General features: G+C 45.0%; 1 protein-coding gene across 1 annotated transcript in view; it reads left to right on the top strand.

Annotated features, from left to right (window-relative positions):
* Positions 1-17,863, top strand: part of LOC147010052 (uncharacterized) — a 43,267-nt gene that overhangs the window by 7,149 nt on the left and 18,255 nt on the right. The window contains exons 2-5 of the mRNA XM_085861224.1: positions 1,390-1,446; positions 3,463-3,519; positions 7,504-7,611; positions 13,821-14,504. Of these exons, the coding sequence (XP_085717350.1) occupies positions 1,390-1,446; positions 3,463-3,519; positions 7,504-7,611; positions 13,821-14,504 (906 nt within the window). The remainder of the gene's footprint in view (positions 1-1,389; positions 1,447-3,462; positions 3,520-7,503; positions 7,612-13,820; positions 14,505-17,863) is intronic.

Genomic DNA, 17,863 nt, shown 5'->3' on the forward strand with positions numbered 1-17,863 from the left:
AATTGATGACAGTGTTAATATACATGAAATGCAATTTTGTTTCATGGCAGGAAGGGGCACGATCGAGGATATTTTTATCGTTCGACAATTGCAGGAGAAATATCTAGGGAAGAATAAACTGTGCTTTATATTTGTGGATTTGGAGAAGGCGTTCGATCGGGTGCCTCAGGAAGTGGTGCAATGGTCCATGAGAAAGTTAGGTGTGGAGGATTGGATGGTTCGGGTCGTCATGGCAATGTATGATGGCTCAAAAACCTCTGTGTGGGTAAACGGAGTGCAGAGTGAGGATTTTCAAGTGAAAGTGGGTGTTCATCAGGGGTTCATCAGTACGTCGATGACCTCGTGCTAATAGCTGACAGTGTGGAAGAGGTAATGGGTAAAGAAACAGTATGGAGGCCAAAGGGCTGAAAGTGAATACAGGGAAAACGAAAGCACCGATTAGTGGTGCGGGTGAAGGAAATGTGGGGAAAAAAGAGGGAGATGGCCCTGTGCCGTCTGTAGAAAAGGTGGAGATAACAATTCCATATTGTATAAATCCTGCAACTCATGGCTGCACAAGAGGTATAGTGGCATCAGGGGTAGACTACAGGTGGTTCCTGACTTCAAATGTGCTGTTTGCGCAGGTAAACAAGTGACCCCAGTTCGAGCGGAAAGGTTAGTTTATGGGGATATATCTCTGGAATATGTCGGTAAATTGTTACCTTGGCGATATGATTAGTGCAGGTGGTGATGTGGAGGCACCAGTGATTGTAAGAAGTCAAAGTGGCTGGAGGAAGTTTAGGGAGTTGTTACCCTTATTGACATCAAGAGGGACCTCTCTCCGATTAAAGGGAAAACTGTATCTCGCTTGCGTTGGAAGCATGATGATGTATGGCAGTGAAACATGGGTGATCAAAAAGGAGGATGAGTGGATGTGTGAACGAAATGAAATTAGAATGGTGAGGTGGATGCGTGTTATGACACTGAAGGATAGGACATCAAATGTGGAGCTAAGAGATGGGTGAGGTAGAGAAAGCATTCGTGAGGTTAGGCATTGGGGTTGATTGAGATGGTTTGGACATGTGGAAAGGATGTGGGCGGGCAGTTGTGTGAAGAGGTGTATAAATATGAATGTGAATGGAAGGGGAGCTGGAGGCCGTCTGAGGAAAACATGGGATGTGTTGCTGAGAGATGATTTTAAGAGTTTAAGGCCGAGTAAGAGGGCTAGCAAGGGATCATGCAGCCTGGAAAGCAGCCATTAGGTGAACCACGGCTAACACATGCAGGCATGCAAACGGCCGTAAAACTATGATGATGAAAAGTAAATTTGGGTTATAAATATGTCATTGTGAGTGTTTTTGTGCAGTAATACTTTGTGCTTTGTTTTAAACAGTTTTTGTTTGCTTGCAGGTCCCATTGTGGTGGTGAAGGTGGAACCTGAACCTATAAATGGTTCCCCCTCACAAGGTTAGAATCCAGTTAAATGTGATGATTGGGGATAATGGGAATGATGTGATGGGTTATTTATTTATTTGTCAATATATATATATATATATATATATATATATATATATATATATATATATATATATATATATATATATATATATATATATATATATATATATATATATATATATATATATATATATATTTTGTCCGTTTCCCTTGTTATGCCATTCCTTTGCTTTCCACTAAATTTGAAACATGTTCGAAAAGTATACCCCAACCTGCAATGATCCCTCTCGATCTCAACGTGAATATTACAGCGCGTGCGCTGTATACAATTGCACCGACTTTGAAATGTCCCTGATGTCTACCACGTCTCCAGTGTCCCCTGTCCCCCCCCCCCCCACGTGCCTCAAGACAGCCAATGACGGCCGTCCGGTAGATGCAGTGCGTAACCTTGACAGAAATAGCGAGAATTGAAGGAAATACCCGAGTATTTCAATGGAAATTTGTGAAACTAATGTGTTATATATGTGAAAACCATTAAATTTATTGCTTGACGGGAAAAAGGCAAGAAACGCGCCCCTCTCATGTACGAACGAACGAAAGACGTCATTTCCGCCCACCATCGCATTTCGCGCCGATCACCGAATGCTGAAAGCTCAGTTCTTCATATGCTATCATTCTTTTGCGGCCCCCTGCCACGCTGTATCGAACGATTTCATTCCTTCTGTTATATATAAAGGTGCTTATCACAATAATAACAAGATTTTTACATTTCAAATATGAAGTACGCCTTTTAATTGTTTTTCAACTGATAAAGCAGAAATTGCATATTTTAACATTAGTGTACTCATTTGCTTCACCACACGTGCTGTATTGAAGGATTTCACTTGTTTTACTCTGAATGCAAAGTAGTGACTGTGCGGCAGTCAAGCCACATTCACCTCATTATACCTATGTATCGGTCGCCAAAACCCTTTTGCAATTTGAGCTCCCAAGCAGACAAGATCTGCTTCATCTTCTACTTTGATTGGTGGTTTGCTGCCTGAGGTTCACAACATTTCTGTTACATTGGGTCTTCCCAAGTCAACTCCTGGTCATGTGTTCAGCATATGGAGGAGAACAGGTATCGTCATGGTTGAAAATCAGACGGTGCAAAATATTCACAGTTCATGCCAAAAGATCCTTGAAACCAGGAATGGTGCAATATTACGTCTCTTATCAATTTGGTATGCCTGGTGTTGGCTTAATCGTTAGGGTGGTGGGCTTGGGATCCAAGGATCCTGAGTTCAAAATCCTGCTTAGCTGTTGAATTAATACCAGGTGGGGTTGACTGCCTGTCATCCTTCCGAGGTCGGCAAAATGAGTGCCAGCTTGCTGGTATCCTGTGTCGGAGTGGCAACCCGTCCAGCATTGTGCCCAATAGCCAAGGAGACTGCTTAGGCAGCACCAATGCTCTGCACAGAGTATGCTCCCTACTGGAATGGTCAATGGTTAATGGAGCGGGGGGGAGTGGGTCGGGGGTGGGGGGGGTGTTGTGGGAGTGGGGATTGAGTACATTATTCTGTGGGGGACACCATAAGCATAGAATGCCTCAAGGATGTCAGGTTTCCACCAAATCATTTTCAGTCCAGTGTTAAACAACATTTTAGTGACTGTTTAAAAAGGTAATCATACGTTGGATGGAATTGACCGAATAACTTGTGATCATAATAATTTTAACTTCCGGTATGTGCGTCCCATTAAACGCCACGATAAGCCATTTATACACCTCAACATGGATTTCTCCCAAGGTGGAAAACCCCATTGGGGGGAGGGCAAATTAAATTGATACAATCTCCATCGTGTGACCCTTAATCGGTGGCAAATTTGGTTGAGATTGGATAAGTAATGACCGAATGTATCGGTTGGACAGACACCAAAAGTGCGTATTTTTGCATGATGCCAGTGTGCTAGTTGAACATCGATCGATTTCAGAACCTTGGTTTTGTGACGGTCTCTTTTATAATGTTATCGTGTATGTCGTTACAGATGCTTACAGTCAGCAGGAGATGAAACCGGAACATTTTGGTGATTGTTCTTCACAAGGCAAGTCGCGAATTACAATATTATGATCATCAGTTAATTTCAGTCCACTACTGGAGGAAAGCCTTAGCATGTTGACGCATGTTGCTCTGTCTCTTGCTTTGTTGTCCCAATTTAATCTTTCCCCAATATTTGTCTATAATATTTATTATCCCTTACTAGAACGGCACTCTTCAACGTCACAACGTCGACCAATATGCCTCCGCCCATATTACTACGTCATACATACTTGTACCAAGTTTGATTTAAATCCTTTCAACTGGTCTCAAGTATCACTTATTTATCTGGCATGACCTCTTGATGCCGAAAACTAATCGGTTCATCTTTCAATCATAATACATACTTGTACTCAGTGTTTGGTCGAAATCCCATCACTGGTTCACAAGTAAGCTTTGAAACAGAATTTTACCTAACGTGATCTTTTGACCCGATAATCTAATTAGTTCATCTTTGCATCCTAATACATACTTGTATCAGGTTTGACTTGGATCCCTTCAGCCGTTCTTAAGTTATCATGGATGGACAGCCGGATGGGCAACCCAAAAACATAATGCTTCCAGTGACTGTCATTGAAAAGAAAATTAGCTTTCAAACTTGTCTTCCTCCTCGAAAATGTAGTGGCACCTTGTCCAGTCGGTCTCTGGTGTATTGCTTCCCTTCTTTCCCTTCCCTCACTTCAAGTGACACCACAGCAGACTCCTCTCGTGAGAAGGCCGAATGCCTCAATTCTGTGTTCGATTCCAAATCTTGTGTCCCTAACCCCCCTCTCTCGGTACCTAACCTTCCCAGTCATACCAACTACTCTTGAGTTATGTGGCTTTTACACCTGAGAAGGTGGAAAAGTTTCTGGCAACCCCCGACACTGACTCTGCAACTGGAACGGACGGCATCAGCTCATGTGTCCGAAAAACATGCTCTGCTGCTCTTGTGCTTCCTTTCTCTGCTCTTTTCACCTTGTCATTTGCCCTCGGTCATCTTCCATACGCTTGGTGGTCAGCCGATAGCATGGCATTACATAAAAAGTGTTTAAAAAAATGGATCAACCAATTGGTTTACTTCCAATCATCAGCAAGGTCATGAAATCGTTCCTTTTCTCCAGCAGCCTCATTTCAGATCATAAATTTGGATTCAGGCCTGGTCACGCCACCTTGGATGTGCTGCTTCTACTTTCCCAACAATGCAAGAAGGCCCTCAGTCTCAGATATGAGATCACGGCCGTCTCTCTGAACGCATCTCAAGCTTTTGATACAGTCTGCCATCCTGCCCTGCTCTCCAAATGCTCTGCCTATGGAATCCAAGGCCAACTCCACTCTTGGATTACTGACTTTCTCCACTCTCTTAGGCAACGTGTGGCTCTCAATGGAACCCTTTCATCTCCCCTCCTGCCGAGGCTGGAGTACCCCAAGGCAGTGTTCTCGTCCCAGTCCTGTTCATGATTTTCATTGATGATCTATCTCTCTTACTCTCGAAAATCCTGTTTTTATCTTTACTGATGACTCCACTCTCTGCCATGACATCTCTTATCCTCAAGACAGACAGACAGGCAGCAGCCTCTTCCCTCTCCTCAGACCTTGACAAAAATCACAAACTGGTCAAACACTTGGAACGTGTCTTTCAATCCTGAGAAATCCCACACACTCGGTCACACTCTCTCTCCGAAAGGAGAGAGAAACCGCAAATCATCCCATCCACTTTTGTTGGTGTTTCCCTTTTCTTCTTCTGTTCCCTTTGTTATGTCGTGTCCTGGTTTGTTCCATGTGATAGCTCTTCCATGAGCCTAGACCATGGAATAAAAAATAACCTATCCCCCTTTTTTCCCATTGAAACAACGCTCTGACATTTGTGGATTTGACATTTGCGCCAGTTTTTCAGGAACGTATCCCCCACAAATCTCGGAGTCTTACTTTATATACAACCTGTCGTTCTCGATGTACAAATCATTAGGAACACCCTCTCTTTCCATGAAATAGACTGATCAGGTGAAAGCTATATGATCCTTAATTGATTGCACCTGTTAAATCCACTTCAATCAGTGTCGATGACAGGGAGGAGACAAGTTAAAGAAGGATTTGTAAGCCCTGAGACGACTGAGGCATGGATTGTGTACGTGTGCCATTCAGAGGGTGAATGGGCAAAACAAATGATTTAAGTGCCTTTGAACGGGGTATGGTAGTCGGTGCCAGGCACACTGGTTTGATTGTTTGAAGAACGACAACGCTGCTGGGTTTTTAATGCTCAACGGTTTCTCATGTGCATCAAGAATGGTCCACCACCCAAAGAACATCCGGCCAGTGGTTGAAAATGGCTCATTGATGAAAGGGGCCGAAGGAGGGTGACACAAATTGTGCAGAGCAACAGACGAGCTGCAGTTAGTCAACTGACAATCAAGGAAAACATTGGTGCCAGAAGACCCAGAAAAGAATGCACAACTTGTCGTACCTTATGGCAACCGACGACCATATGAAGTTCCACTTCTTTCAGAAAAAAGAAGAACTTGCAGTTGCAGTGGGTTAAGGAACGAAAACACTGGACACTGGATTGGCCATCTGCGAATGAATTTCTTCATCAGGATAATGCCCCATGCCACAAAGCGAGTATTGTCCAGGAATGGTTCCACGAACATGACAGTGAATTCAGCTTAATGCAGTGGCCTGCCCAGTCACCAGATCTCAAGCCAATTGAGCATCTGTGCCCCCTCGCCTCAGGGCCGACTCCGACCCAGCCAGATGGAAGTTCCCCTCATCCAATCGGAGGTGAGATCACCTCAGGGCCGACCCCGCCCCAGCCAGATGGAGTGTTCGCCTCGTCCAATGAGGGAGGACACCGATCGCCCGACGCCGCACGACCAATCCGGAGGAGAGTTACCTCAGAGTGGATCCCTCCACCCACCTGAGAGGTGGAAGGATAAGAAAGGTGGTCGTGTCGGGGCTCTTGGCTCTCTTTGGTCTTTGGTCTGCCGTCGTCATCGGCTGCAGTCTTGGTCTGGTCTGAGGTCTTTTTCGGGTTACTCGTGGTGGTGGTGGTGGTCGTGGCGGAGGTGTTCCGTGGTGCTTGTATCGTCGTTCGTGGCAGCCAGGATTGGGTGCTCGTTGGATTCTGGGTCATTGGTTCGCGTCCCACCGTGGTGGATTGGAGTCTGTGAAACCGCATGAGGCGGCCAGATACTCAGCCAGATTCTGACCCTCAGCTCGCCTTCCGTCCCAAGCTGAAGGGCTAAATAAAGACCCACGAAGTCCATTTCTTTTGGGTCTTTGTGTCTGTCTGTGGCCAGTCTGTAATTGTAGAACTGTTTAAGTGATTCCATTGTAAATACTTCCTGAATATTCGTGATTAAGTCTGCTCTGTGTCTCCCCGATTATTGTAAATAACCCCCTGTTAAATGTTCCAGTTCGTTGTCCGTATTTTCTTTCATTGGCCGAGTATGGTTCGGACTTGAGAGTCAGGAAGGCCGATTGTGCCGTAAATTGTTCATTTGGTCCGGTAGGCTTTGGTAATTCCCACTCGGTTTGGACAAAGTCGGCCGAGAGTGTGGCTTGCCCGGTAGTTAGACGGCGTCGGTACTTATGTAAATTGGAATTAGACAATTAACCATACCCTACGCCATCAAAATATTGGTGTCCACGGTCCACGAAGGGACCCGTGACCTTCGGAGTTATCCGAAGGTTACGACCTTCAATTCCGGTGTTCGGTGGGAGACGGCCCAACTGCTCCATCTGGCGGTCGTCCTCGCCGCTGAACCCGGCACCACAACAGTATTGTATTGAAAAAAAAAGTTCCTTGTAATCCCATGATGCATGCTTCATGCACCAGGATAAGGAATGTATGCCCATCTTGGGGTGTATCTCAATCTTGAATAGTTTCAGGCAGCATCAATGGGTTGACTTCCCTGTGCAGAGACCACATTACAATAATCACAGATAAATGCTGAATGTGAGATGTATTCAACAATCAAGGTGCTGGACAAGCCTAATATTGGATTTTATACAGGTGAAACGGGTCCAGTGGAAGAGAAACGCCTCCACGATAACTCTCTTCCAGCTTCAATGAGCGACCAAGTGAAGGAAGAGCTGGATGAAGATTCCATCTCTGCAGATGGTGAGCATAGAGAAACCTGTGACGTACAGAATGATTCCATGATAAAGCATTTCCTGCACCTCATTCCACTTTGTATGCATTTCTGAAGTCCAGAACACAGTGAGGTCATCCCCTCTTGAAAAGGAATGTAGTTCGCTCTTTGAAGTAGTTTTCTGTTGGGCAACACAAAAGTAGGTTGCATTATGATGTCCAGGGCCATTATCTTTTCTGCCCTTGTTGACCACCCCCTCCTCTCCTCCCACCCCAATCTCTCCTTCCGGCTTTCCCAACTGAGAGTTTCCTTCTGTATCCATCTTGTCCACTCTGTGGATCCTCTCCAGCCCCTCATCCCTCCCCTCATTCCACTCTTCTCCATCTACAAGACACACCCATTGTTTGTCCAAGTCACCTCCAACTTGGCCTTCAATTCTGCTGTTGGTGTTTCTATCCCTCTCTCAATCCTTTTGTCCTGTTGTGTCTTGACCTGTTCAGTGTACTAATTCTAGCTCTTCCATGGGCCTCGACTTCTTCTTTCGGCTGCTCCCGTTAGGGGTCGCCACAGCGGATCAACAGTCTCCATTTCGCTCTATCCTCCACATCTTCCATTGACACTCCAACCGCCCGCATGTCCACCCTCACCGCATCCATGAACCTCTTCTTTGGCCCTCCTCTTCTCCTCTTGCCTGGTGGCTCCATCCTCGGCATCCTTCTCCCAATATACTCCGCTTCCCTCCTGTGCACATGTCCAAACCATCTCAATCTCGCCTCTCTCACTTTGTCTCCAAACCGTCCTACCTGCGCTGTCCCTCTAATATACTCATTTCTTATCCTATCCATCCTCGTCACTCCCAACGAGAATCGCAGCATCTTTAACTCTGCCACCTCCAGCTCCGCTTCCTGTCTTTTTGTTAGTGCCACCGCCTCCAAACCATACAACATAGCTGGTCTCACTACCGTCTTATATACTTTTCCCTTCACTCTTGCAGCTACCCTTCTGTCACAAATCACTCCTGCAACTCTTCTCCACCCACTCCATCCTGCCTGCACTCTCTTTTTCACTTCTCTCCCACACTCTCCGTTACTTTGGACAGTTGATCCCAAGTATTTAAACCCATCCACCTTCCCCACCTCAACTCCTTGCAAATGGGCCTCGACTATCTGTCCAAAAAAAACCAGACATGGTGAGTTTTCATAGTATTCTGAGATTTCTTTCCTTCTTGCAAATCCTACCTGTCGCTTTTCTGACGGGAATTCTGAGAGAGGAGAGAGAGAGAAAGAGAGGGAAGAGAGAAAGAGAGAGGGGGGAAGGGTGCAGTGAGGAAAGGGGGGAGAGCGGGGGAGAGCAACGCCTCGCAAAATCGTATCGAGTTAATGTATTTAAGGTGGAATGTGTTCCTGAGAGAATAAAAAACATTGAGTGGGAATTTTTTCAAAGGGTAAATTAATTAAAATATTATTACCATTTATAATAAAAGATGTCAGTGTGTGTGTGTTTGTGTGTTTCCTGCATAACTCCAAAACCACCTGTCGCTTCGCTGAAAGGAATACTTGGTTAAGGGGGAGAGGAAAGCGAGGAGGGTGGGGGGGGGGGTCTATGAAGGAGAAGAGCGAGGAAAGGTGGGAGAATGATGCCTCACCACATGGCACAATACACTCTGGGAGGGAGGTGAGACAGAGACAGACAAAAATGGTGGGAGCGAGGAAGGAGGGGAGTGCACAACGCCTCACGAGAGAGAGAGAGAGAGAGAGAGAGAGAGAGAGAGAGAGAGAGAGAGAGAGAGAGAGAGAGAGAGAGAGAGAGAGAGAGAGAGAGAGAGAGAGAGAGAGAGAGAGAGAGAGAGAGAGAGAGAGAGAGAGAGAGAGAGAGAGAGAGAGAGAGAGAGAGAGAGAGAGAGAGAGAGAGAGAGAGAGAGAGAGAGAGAGAGAGAGAGAGAGAGAGACACAGAGAGACACACAGAGAGACACACAGAGAGACACACAGAGAGACACACAGAGAGACACACAGAGAGACACACACAGAGACACACAGTGAGACACACACAGAGACACACACAGAGACACACACAGAGACACACACAGAGACACACACAGAGACACACACAGAGACACACACAGAGACACACACAGAGACACACACAGAGACACACACAGAGACACACACAGAGACACACACAGAGACACACACAGAGACACACACAGAGAGACACAGACGCGGGGGCAAAGAGGGTAAGCATGTTTGTGCTGAACACCTTCTGCATCCCGAAAGCAGAGTTGAAGAGGGTGAACACTGACCTCGTCATGATCCCGGCAGCATAATCTCCATTCCACAAATGCTGGACGTTGGTGAAGCAGCATGCTCCGGTGCTGTTTTGAACAATCTTTCAGGGTGTCAATGCTCCAGTCCACAGGGCACATGTTGTTTCCAGGTGGTTTGAGGAGTATGGGAATGAAGTTACCCATCTTCCATGGCCCTCACAATCATCGAACCTCAATCCCATCGAGCATTTGTGAGACTGTCAAGAGAGGCACCAAAGACGGATGTTTCCGCTTCCACCAAACCAACATGACTTGGAGACTTCTTTGTGGAAGAATGGTGCAACATTCCTGCAGAAAAGTGACAGACCCTTGGTGACTTCATGCCACGTCGTATCTGTGCTGTCTTTGACGCGCGTGTTTGCGCAATATCCGAAAAGTGCCATTCAGTTAGTATTTCCACTCAGCCAAAGAATATTCATTAAAGTCCCTTCTCTCGACAAACTACTATATAGTTCTCCATCTGGAAGACCTTTTGAACAATTATTGCTCTTATTGTGAAGAGAATTGTTATTTATGTATTTCTTTTGTATGCAGCATGTGCCGACTGGTTGCATCGTTGCTGGGAGTGCAGCTGTGCCACTGATGCAGTGCCCCCTTTTCCAATAAGCTGTTACTCGTTTTTGCCGACCTTGGAAGGATGACAGGCTGAGTCAACCCACCTGGTGTTATTTAACAGTATGATAGAGATTCAAACTCAAGACCTGAAGATCTTAAACCTGCCAACTTAACCATTAAGCCAACACCAGGCTTAGAGTTATTATCAATATTACCAGTCTTCCATGGCTCAGAAGTTCAGTCACTTAGATGTTTGGGTCTCAACATGAGCGATGATCTTTTTTGGGCAAAATACATTTCAAAGTTGACCTCCAACGCCAGCCGCCGACTGGGCATCCTCTGTCTTGAGCAAAGCCCTTCCTTGACAGACCTGCACTCTTCTCCATCTACAAGACATTCATCCGCAGCTTGATGGAATACTGCTCTCCCGTTTGGGCTGGCGCCTCTACCTCACACCTTGCTGAAGTTGATGCCATGGAAAACAAGGTCTTCAAGATCATTGGAATCTACCATGTTAAACCTGAGTCGAGGGCCTATCACTTTACCATCGCAGATAAGTCGGTGTTCTTCATCTTCTCCCACCTCCTTTCTGGTCTTGCTCCCACCCACCCCCCCCCCGCCGGTTTTTCCAGGGTGCACCTGGTGCACCATCAGCTCCATTATGGTGAAACTTCCAAATTCCAGAATTACCGCTCACCTCCACTCATTTGTTCCTCTTTGTCTCGCCCGTGGAATCAACTTCCACATGCTCTTCAATCTTATCCTTACTTCCATAGCTTCAAGACAGCTGTTGATCACTTTTTCAGATTATAATAATCCATCCCAAACCACGATCTTTTCTTCCTCCATTAATTCCCTCTCAGAGGCGGCATTAGTCATTTGGAGGCCCCATGAAAAGCACAATAATGACCCAGTGGGGCCCCTGTCAACATGTCGTCCTGTCATCACACTAACATGTATATGCATTTTGCTGTCCGTCTGTCTGACGTCGATGTATTCGGTTGCTACTTATACAAATGTCAAACAATTAAACTTGCCAAGAGGATGACGGGTCATATGGCAAAGGTTGCAGCGACTTCATTTGGTCTCCTCATGAGGAATTCCGAAGGTGGTGCAATGCAAATTATCTTTGTAAATGTGTACCATGTAACGCTGCTCCCGGTAGTGGTGGGAGAGGGTATTACGAGCGACTCTTCAGAACCCTCATTGCATCACGAGTAAGAGGGTTCCATGTTATTTTCACACTCGCTTAGTCGATGTTGTTTTCGCCTCGATTGCAAAAAAAATCCGGAAGAATTCCCGTTTTATTACCTTTTCTGCATTTGAAAGGTGTTTATCCAGCAGCTGGAGCATCCTTCCACCTTATTGTGCCATTTTTCTAAGGATATCTTGGAATACAAATAATGTAGCATATTAATCATTATATTAACATTACAGTATTGCAAAATAATAATAATACGATAAACAATAATAATTGGCAGTAATAAAAAGAATAACGTGATACCCCGTCACCCCAACCGGCCGCTCCCGTAGATAAATTTCAAATTATTTTGTGTGATGAGAATAACGGTAACCTCCTTATCTCACGCCAGCCATAAACACAAACTCACGCAAAAACATGATCCATGGGCTGAGTTCCATTACCAGTCGGCTTGCTATCACTTGCCTCGCCAGCCGTTCCTTATCAACTGTTTCGTTGGAGTGCTTAAGCCACTTGGCGAGCGTTCTACAAACTGATTGGTAATGGAACACGTGCTCAGTTAAGGACCCCTTTTCTGGTTCAGCCGTTTGTGTGATGAAAAAAAAATTGATTTCGGGTGATTTTTTTTTTCACCCTTTTCCCCTATTGTTTGGCTTTTTTTTAACTTTTCAACAACTCTGGAGTAATTTTGTATCATCCTGAGGACGGGTGTTCTGATTTTTAAACCCGAAACGTTCCGTCATGCGCATGGGTTGGTCCATTTACGAAAGAAGGGGTGTTTTGTAAATCATTGTTGCATTTGTATATATTAAACGTAGTTATTATTCCACTCGCTTTCTCCACTATACTAACCTCATCCCCTAATTTTTTTTTTTTTTTGTAATGGTCCTGTCGAATTAAACATCAGGGAAAACATGTTTTTAATCTATCATTAAGTCGCAGCACTTTCTTTCCTCGAGATGGAGCATTTCTTTTGCGCTGTGTTTATCACTACTCACGAGGTGATGTATTTTGTCGGCAAAGTGAGACCCCACCCTCGGGGACCCCATCTCAAAAGATGGTCAGCCATGATTGGCAAGTGTGGACCCTTCTTATCTCGTGGTCCCTTGTCATCTCGGTGCCTCGTGCAATTGCACGGGATGCACAACACCTTGCGCCGCCTCTGGTCCCACTGCAGAAAATTTACCTCCACCACCGAAGGTGGACGGAGATTATATTTTCACCCCTGTCTGTTTGGCTGTTTGGCTGTTTGTCTGTTTGTTTGTTTGCCTTTGAGCAGGATATCTCGAAACTTGGTGGACAGGGTTGGGTGTGTAACATGGACGAATTGATTAGATTTTGATTGGATAAATCCGGAGCTGAATTTTTTTTGGTGATTCCTTGCGATTGAGAGATGGACCAAAAACGATATGTTGTATGGCACGATGTTTCACAAAGTAGTGGACAGATTATGACAAAACCTCGTGGATGTTGGGTAGGTGACAAAAACGGGCCAATTTGGTTTTGGTTCCGGTCTGGAAGCAGGTCCCACCTCTCGGTGGGATATAAAACTTAAACTGTTCAGCCTGGCGGAGGTATGGGCTCATACCGAGTACCCTTCTAGTTTTTCCTTCCTGAGAGGTTGCTCTCATATCCATCTTGTCCACCCTCTGCATTTTTCCTCTTTCCCTCATTCCTGTCCGCATCCCTTGTTTGTCCCTCTCCGTCTGTTGACATTTCCTCCTCTTTCTACTGTTCCTTTTTCGGTTCTGTTGTGTTCTTATCTATTCTGAGTTCTCATTTTTTCATGAATCTTGACTTTGTATCCAAAACACTATCCAGTTATGTATAACAAACAATTTCTTCCATAAGGGATCTCAAATATACAAACATGAACAAGGCACTGAACCAGTGCACCACTTACAAATCACTCGTTAAGAATTTGTGCAATTGAAGCTTTTATTTATTTTATACTTTTCCACCGTTCTCCCCACTTGTGTACCTCATCGTACTTGCAAACGTAAGTGAAACCCCAAATGTATCAACCGACTTCCAGGCAAAGTCATCAAGAAAGTTTAAATTTAAATCTTCACTGCTTTTTAAATTCATCCCAGAGTGATGATGCTTTTTTGCATCCTGGTGAAAAGTATTTTTTTTTTCTTCTGTTTGTCATCTTCAGAGAGATCGACGTCGATCTTCAGCATGTTGTCTTCCACCAAGAATAGCTGGACATTCAGCAATAGATCTTTGCAGCAACACAAGAAGAGCTGCTCGGAAAAGTCGAAGAACTTCAACGAGACAAGTTGTGGACAGATGCATGCGAATCATCACAATTTTGAAAAGATATACCAGTGTGCTGTGTGCAACAAATCGTACAGTTCGATATCAACGTATGAGGTACACACGAGGAGCCGTTGTGGTAAGATGTTCAAGTGTTGTGCATGTTCTAAGTCATTCCATTTGATCACAATGTATCAGAATCACATGAGGATCCATTGTGAACAGTCTTATAAGTGTCGTGTGTGCAATAAGTCGTTCATTAGGAGATCATTCTACCTGGCACACATGAGGACTCACACAGGGGAGAAACCATATATTTGCAATGTGTGCAATAAATCATTCAGTCAGAACGTAAACAGGTCCTTACACATGAGAATTCATACTGGAGAGAAGCCATTTCAGTGCCCCGTGTGTGATAAGTTCTTCCGTCACAGAACAACCCACCAGAATCATCTGAGAACCCATACTGGTGAAAAGCTGTACAAGTGCAATACATGCGATAAATCATTTATTCAGTTGTCAAACTACCAGGTACACATGAGGACGCACACCGGTTATGAGAACAAAGTTTCACAGTTTGGTTAATGAATCGCTAGTACACGTCCGTACGTGCAAAAAAAACCAAAAAAAAACCTTTCAAACGTGCCAGAAACAACAACCGCACAGGCCGTTCCTTCGCTCTCGCATGCCCATACGTGCATGCAAACCCCCCCCCCAAAAAAAACAACAACCCGCGAGCCAGAAACAACCACACAGGCCGTTCCTTCGCTCTCGCGTGCCCATGCAAACCCCCCCAAAAAGAAACAAAAAAAAAACTTTCAAACCGCGAGCCAGAAACAAATGCACAGGCCGTTCCTTCGCTCTCGTAAATGACGACTGGATTGGGGGCATTGTGTTTATCTATAAATGCGCATAAGAAATCGAGAAATTATTAGAATACAGTAAGTCATCACTATCCGGAAGTGGTGCGTGCCCGTACAGAATGTTCACATGCATTCCACGAATTATCGCTTGCATTGAAGTAACAACTGCTGTGATACTTACACACACACAGAGTTAATTAAAATCAAGTTTATCTCCCTGTCTTTGCTTGCCATGACATTCGCTGCCATTGACCCTTGCCACTCCTACGCCACGCTAAGGCACCGATCCCCATCGTAACCGGCACTGCACGTGACGTCGTCAGCCGGCCGCGCACCGGCCTACGCAGCCATGCCTACGCAGCAACGTGTCATTTCATTGGTTGGTAAATAAATGGCCTATAACTTGGGAAGCACTCGTCCAATTAATATCAAACCTTGAAAAGGCACATCCACAGGGCCCCAAAAATATACCTGGCAAGTTTCAATTTGATCGGACCAGTGGTTGTTGAGAAACAGCGGTCACACACACACACACACACAGCTGGAATTATAGATAGATGATCCTTTACCAAATATGAGGTGGAGATTTTGAGGTCTGTGCGAACTCCCTCCCACCTCCTAAAACCCACAAATGGAGATAACAACCAATGAGGAAGTACAACAGCAGGAGATGGCACTTCTCAAAGTGCAGTACGATGCCCAAGCTCCAATTCCTACAAAAACTGGAATGATGTGGCAATGCTGAACAAGCCTTCTGAGATTTTTCAATGACAACGGATATGGGTGACTTGTGTGACAAAGAATAATCCTTCTGAGATTTTTCTGGGGAATACCTGGAAACATCGTAACAAACTAACTGCAATTGAGGTTATCTGGGGTTAAATGACAATGCTCAAGAGCCATAGGAACAAAGAAATGAGAACAGGTCTTGCTCTGGTGATAAACCACCTTTTGTTCCTCTTGTCATGATCCTAATAAAACGATGTCGATGCTTTGAATTATGTGAGGGCTCTGTTTTTTATATTTTTTAATTCTGAGATTTTTGAGATTTTCGAGACCTGCACAACCAAAACAAGTGACCACAACCAAAAGAAAATGAAATATTTTCATTTTTATTCTCTCAATAAGAGCGATGTTCATAGAAGAGCAAGATTAAATTGAAAGGGTAGTTTTGGGGCAACAACTGGGCACCACCAGCAAGGAAATAAATGAATAGGAAAGGAAAGGAAGGGAAAGGAAACTGAAATCAGCAAGTTTGGTGAAAATAAAAATTCTTAGGATTGGGGGGGGGAGGGGGTGGAGGGAAGGATGACACAACGGGAATACCTGCTTCAGGTCATCGAGGGAAGAGTGGGAAAGAATGGCCTCTGGTGAGTGATTACATAGATTGGAGAAGTGAGGAACAGAGGAGTTGGGGTGTATTGTCAGCCTGCATTTTGGAAATTTAATCAGAAGACTGTCGTCAGAAGAATGCATGCATCCTGGATAGGGAGGGTCAGAGGATTGAGAGAGCTGAGGGAGCAACATCGGATAATATCCGTAAGAAAACAGAGAGACCACCGACTGACCCGGAACATGAGAGTCTTGACGCTTTGGCCTCATCAGGGAAGATTCCAATATCTTTGAGAGCTATAGATTCCACGTAATCCAGGAGAGATGGATGTGCTGCGGGGGCACCAGCTAATACGGGAGAGCGGTACTCCACTGAGCTTTTGACAAAGGCCTTGTGTATTGAGTAGTTCTGATTTTCCAAGGAAGGTTTTGGCTCGATTAAAGAATGCCCACTCTCTGGCTAGTTTTGGAGGCAAGCTTTGGTATGTGGTTGACCCAGAAAAGGTCATGGCTGATGTTGAGGCTGAGTATTTGAAGGGGCCGAATCTCTTCCAGCTGATGACCAAAGAAGTAAATGGGTGTGTCTGTTGGATGATCTGTTGTTGGTTTTTTGTATACATTGTCGAGGCTCGTATGAGAGCGAACACACAACGCACAACAAGGGTATCAGGAGACGAGGGGTGGGAGAGGGAAGGACAAAACAGTGGGGAACAGAGACATTAGATCTGTAGAAGGGAGAGGGATCGGGCGGGGAACACAGGGTGTACAAGATGGATAGGAAGGAAGGCAGGGAATTTGAAGGAGGTGGGTTTGGAGTGGATTAACGGGGGTAGAAAATATCATGGTTTTGGATGGGGGAAGATAGGTGGTGGTGAACAGCTGTTTTGAAGGCCTGGAGGGAAGAATGGCATTGAAGAGAGTGTGGGAGTTTATTGCAAAGGTGGGAAAATAGAGGAATGAAAGAGTGAAGGTGAGCAGTGATTCGTGATTTTGGTAGTTTTACCAGAAGGGGGTTGCTGGCAGACCTTGAGCGCCCTGCGGAAATATGGGGGGGGGGGGCAACATATTGCAGACAGAGCAGGTGAGGCGAGACCAGAAACAAATGGTGAATTTGGATCGTCAACGCAAAGGGAAAATAGGATGAGGTTGAGATTGTCATGTTTCCACCCCTCTCTCTGCACCCTTCTTTCCCTTTATTTGTTCCATTTCTGTTTCGTTCTCTGTTTTCCCTTTTCTTCTTCCTGCGTATGAGATTGCATCCAACTTGTTCATCCTCGGTGTCCTCTACCCCCTCCATTACTGTTATTCTTCATTCCACCAAGTTCTCTTCGAAGTGTCCCTTCACCCTGCTGTCGTCACCCCCTCTCCCCCCCCACCTCCATTTTTTTTTTTTTTTACCTCCAACCACATCGGGTTTGATAAAACGTAAACTGTTCAGCCTGCTGGAGGTATGTATTCTACCGAGTGCCGTTATGGTTCCACTCTGTTTTGTTCTCTTCCATTTTATCGCTTTTTCACAAACTATTATTATAAATTGCGAAAAGTGAAACCAATTTTTGGAGAATGACTCGAAAGATAATACTGAAAAGCGTGTGGGGGTGTGGAGTGGGTGTTATTTTAAAAGACAATGGAACAAGTGCAGAACGAATTGGAGCAAAAAAATGAAATAAATTCCCGAGGTGGGATTACATCATTTTGAAAGTCCCGCATCCCAGTTGGAGTGAAGATCGAAACGGTCTCGGTAAAT

This window comes from Eptatretus burgeri, chromosome 17, assembly GCF_056783735.1.
Source record: "Eptatretus burgeri isolate ZD-2024b chromosome 17, Ebu_testis_v1, whole genome shotgun sequence".
Taxonomy (NCBI): domain Eukaryota; kingdom Metazoa; phylum Chordata; class Myxini; order Myxiniformes; family Myxinidae; genus Eptatretus; species Eptatretus burgeri.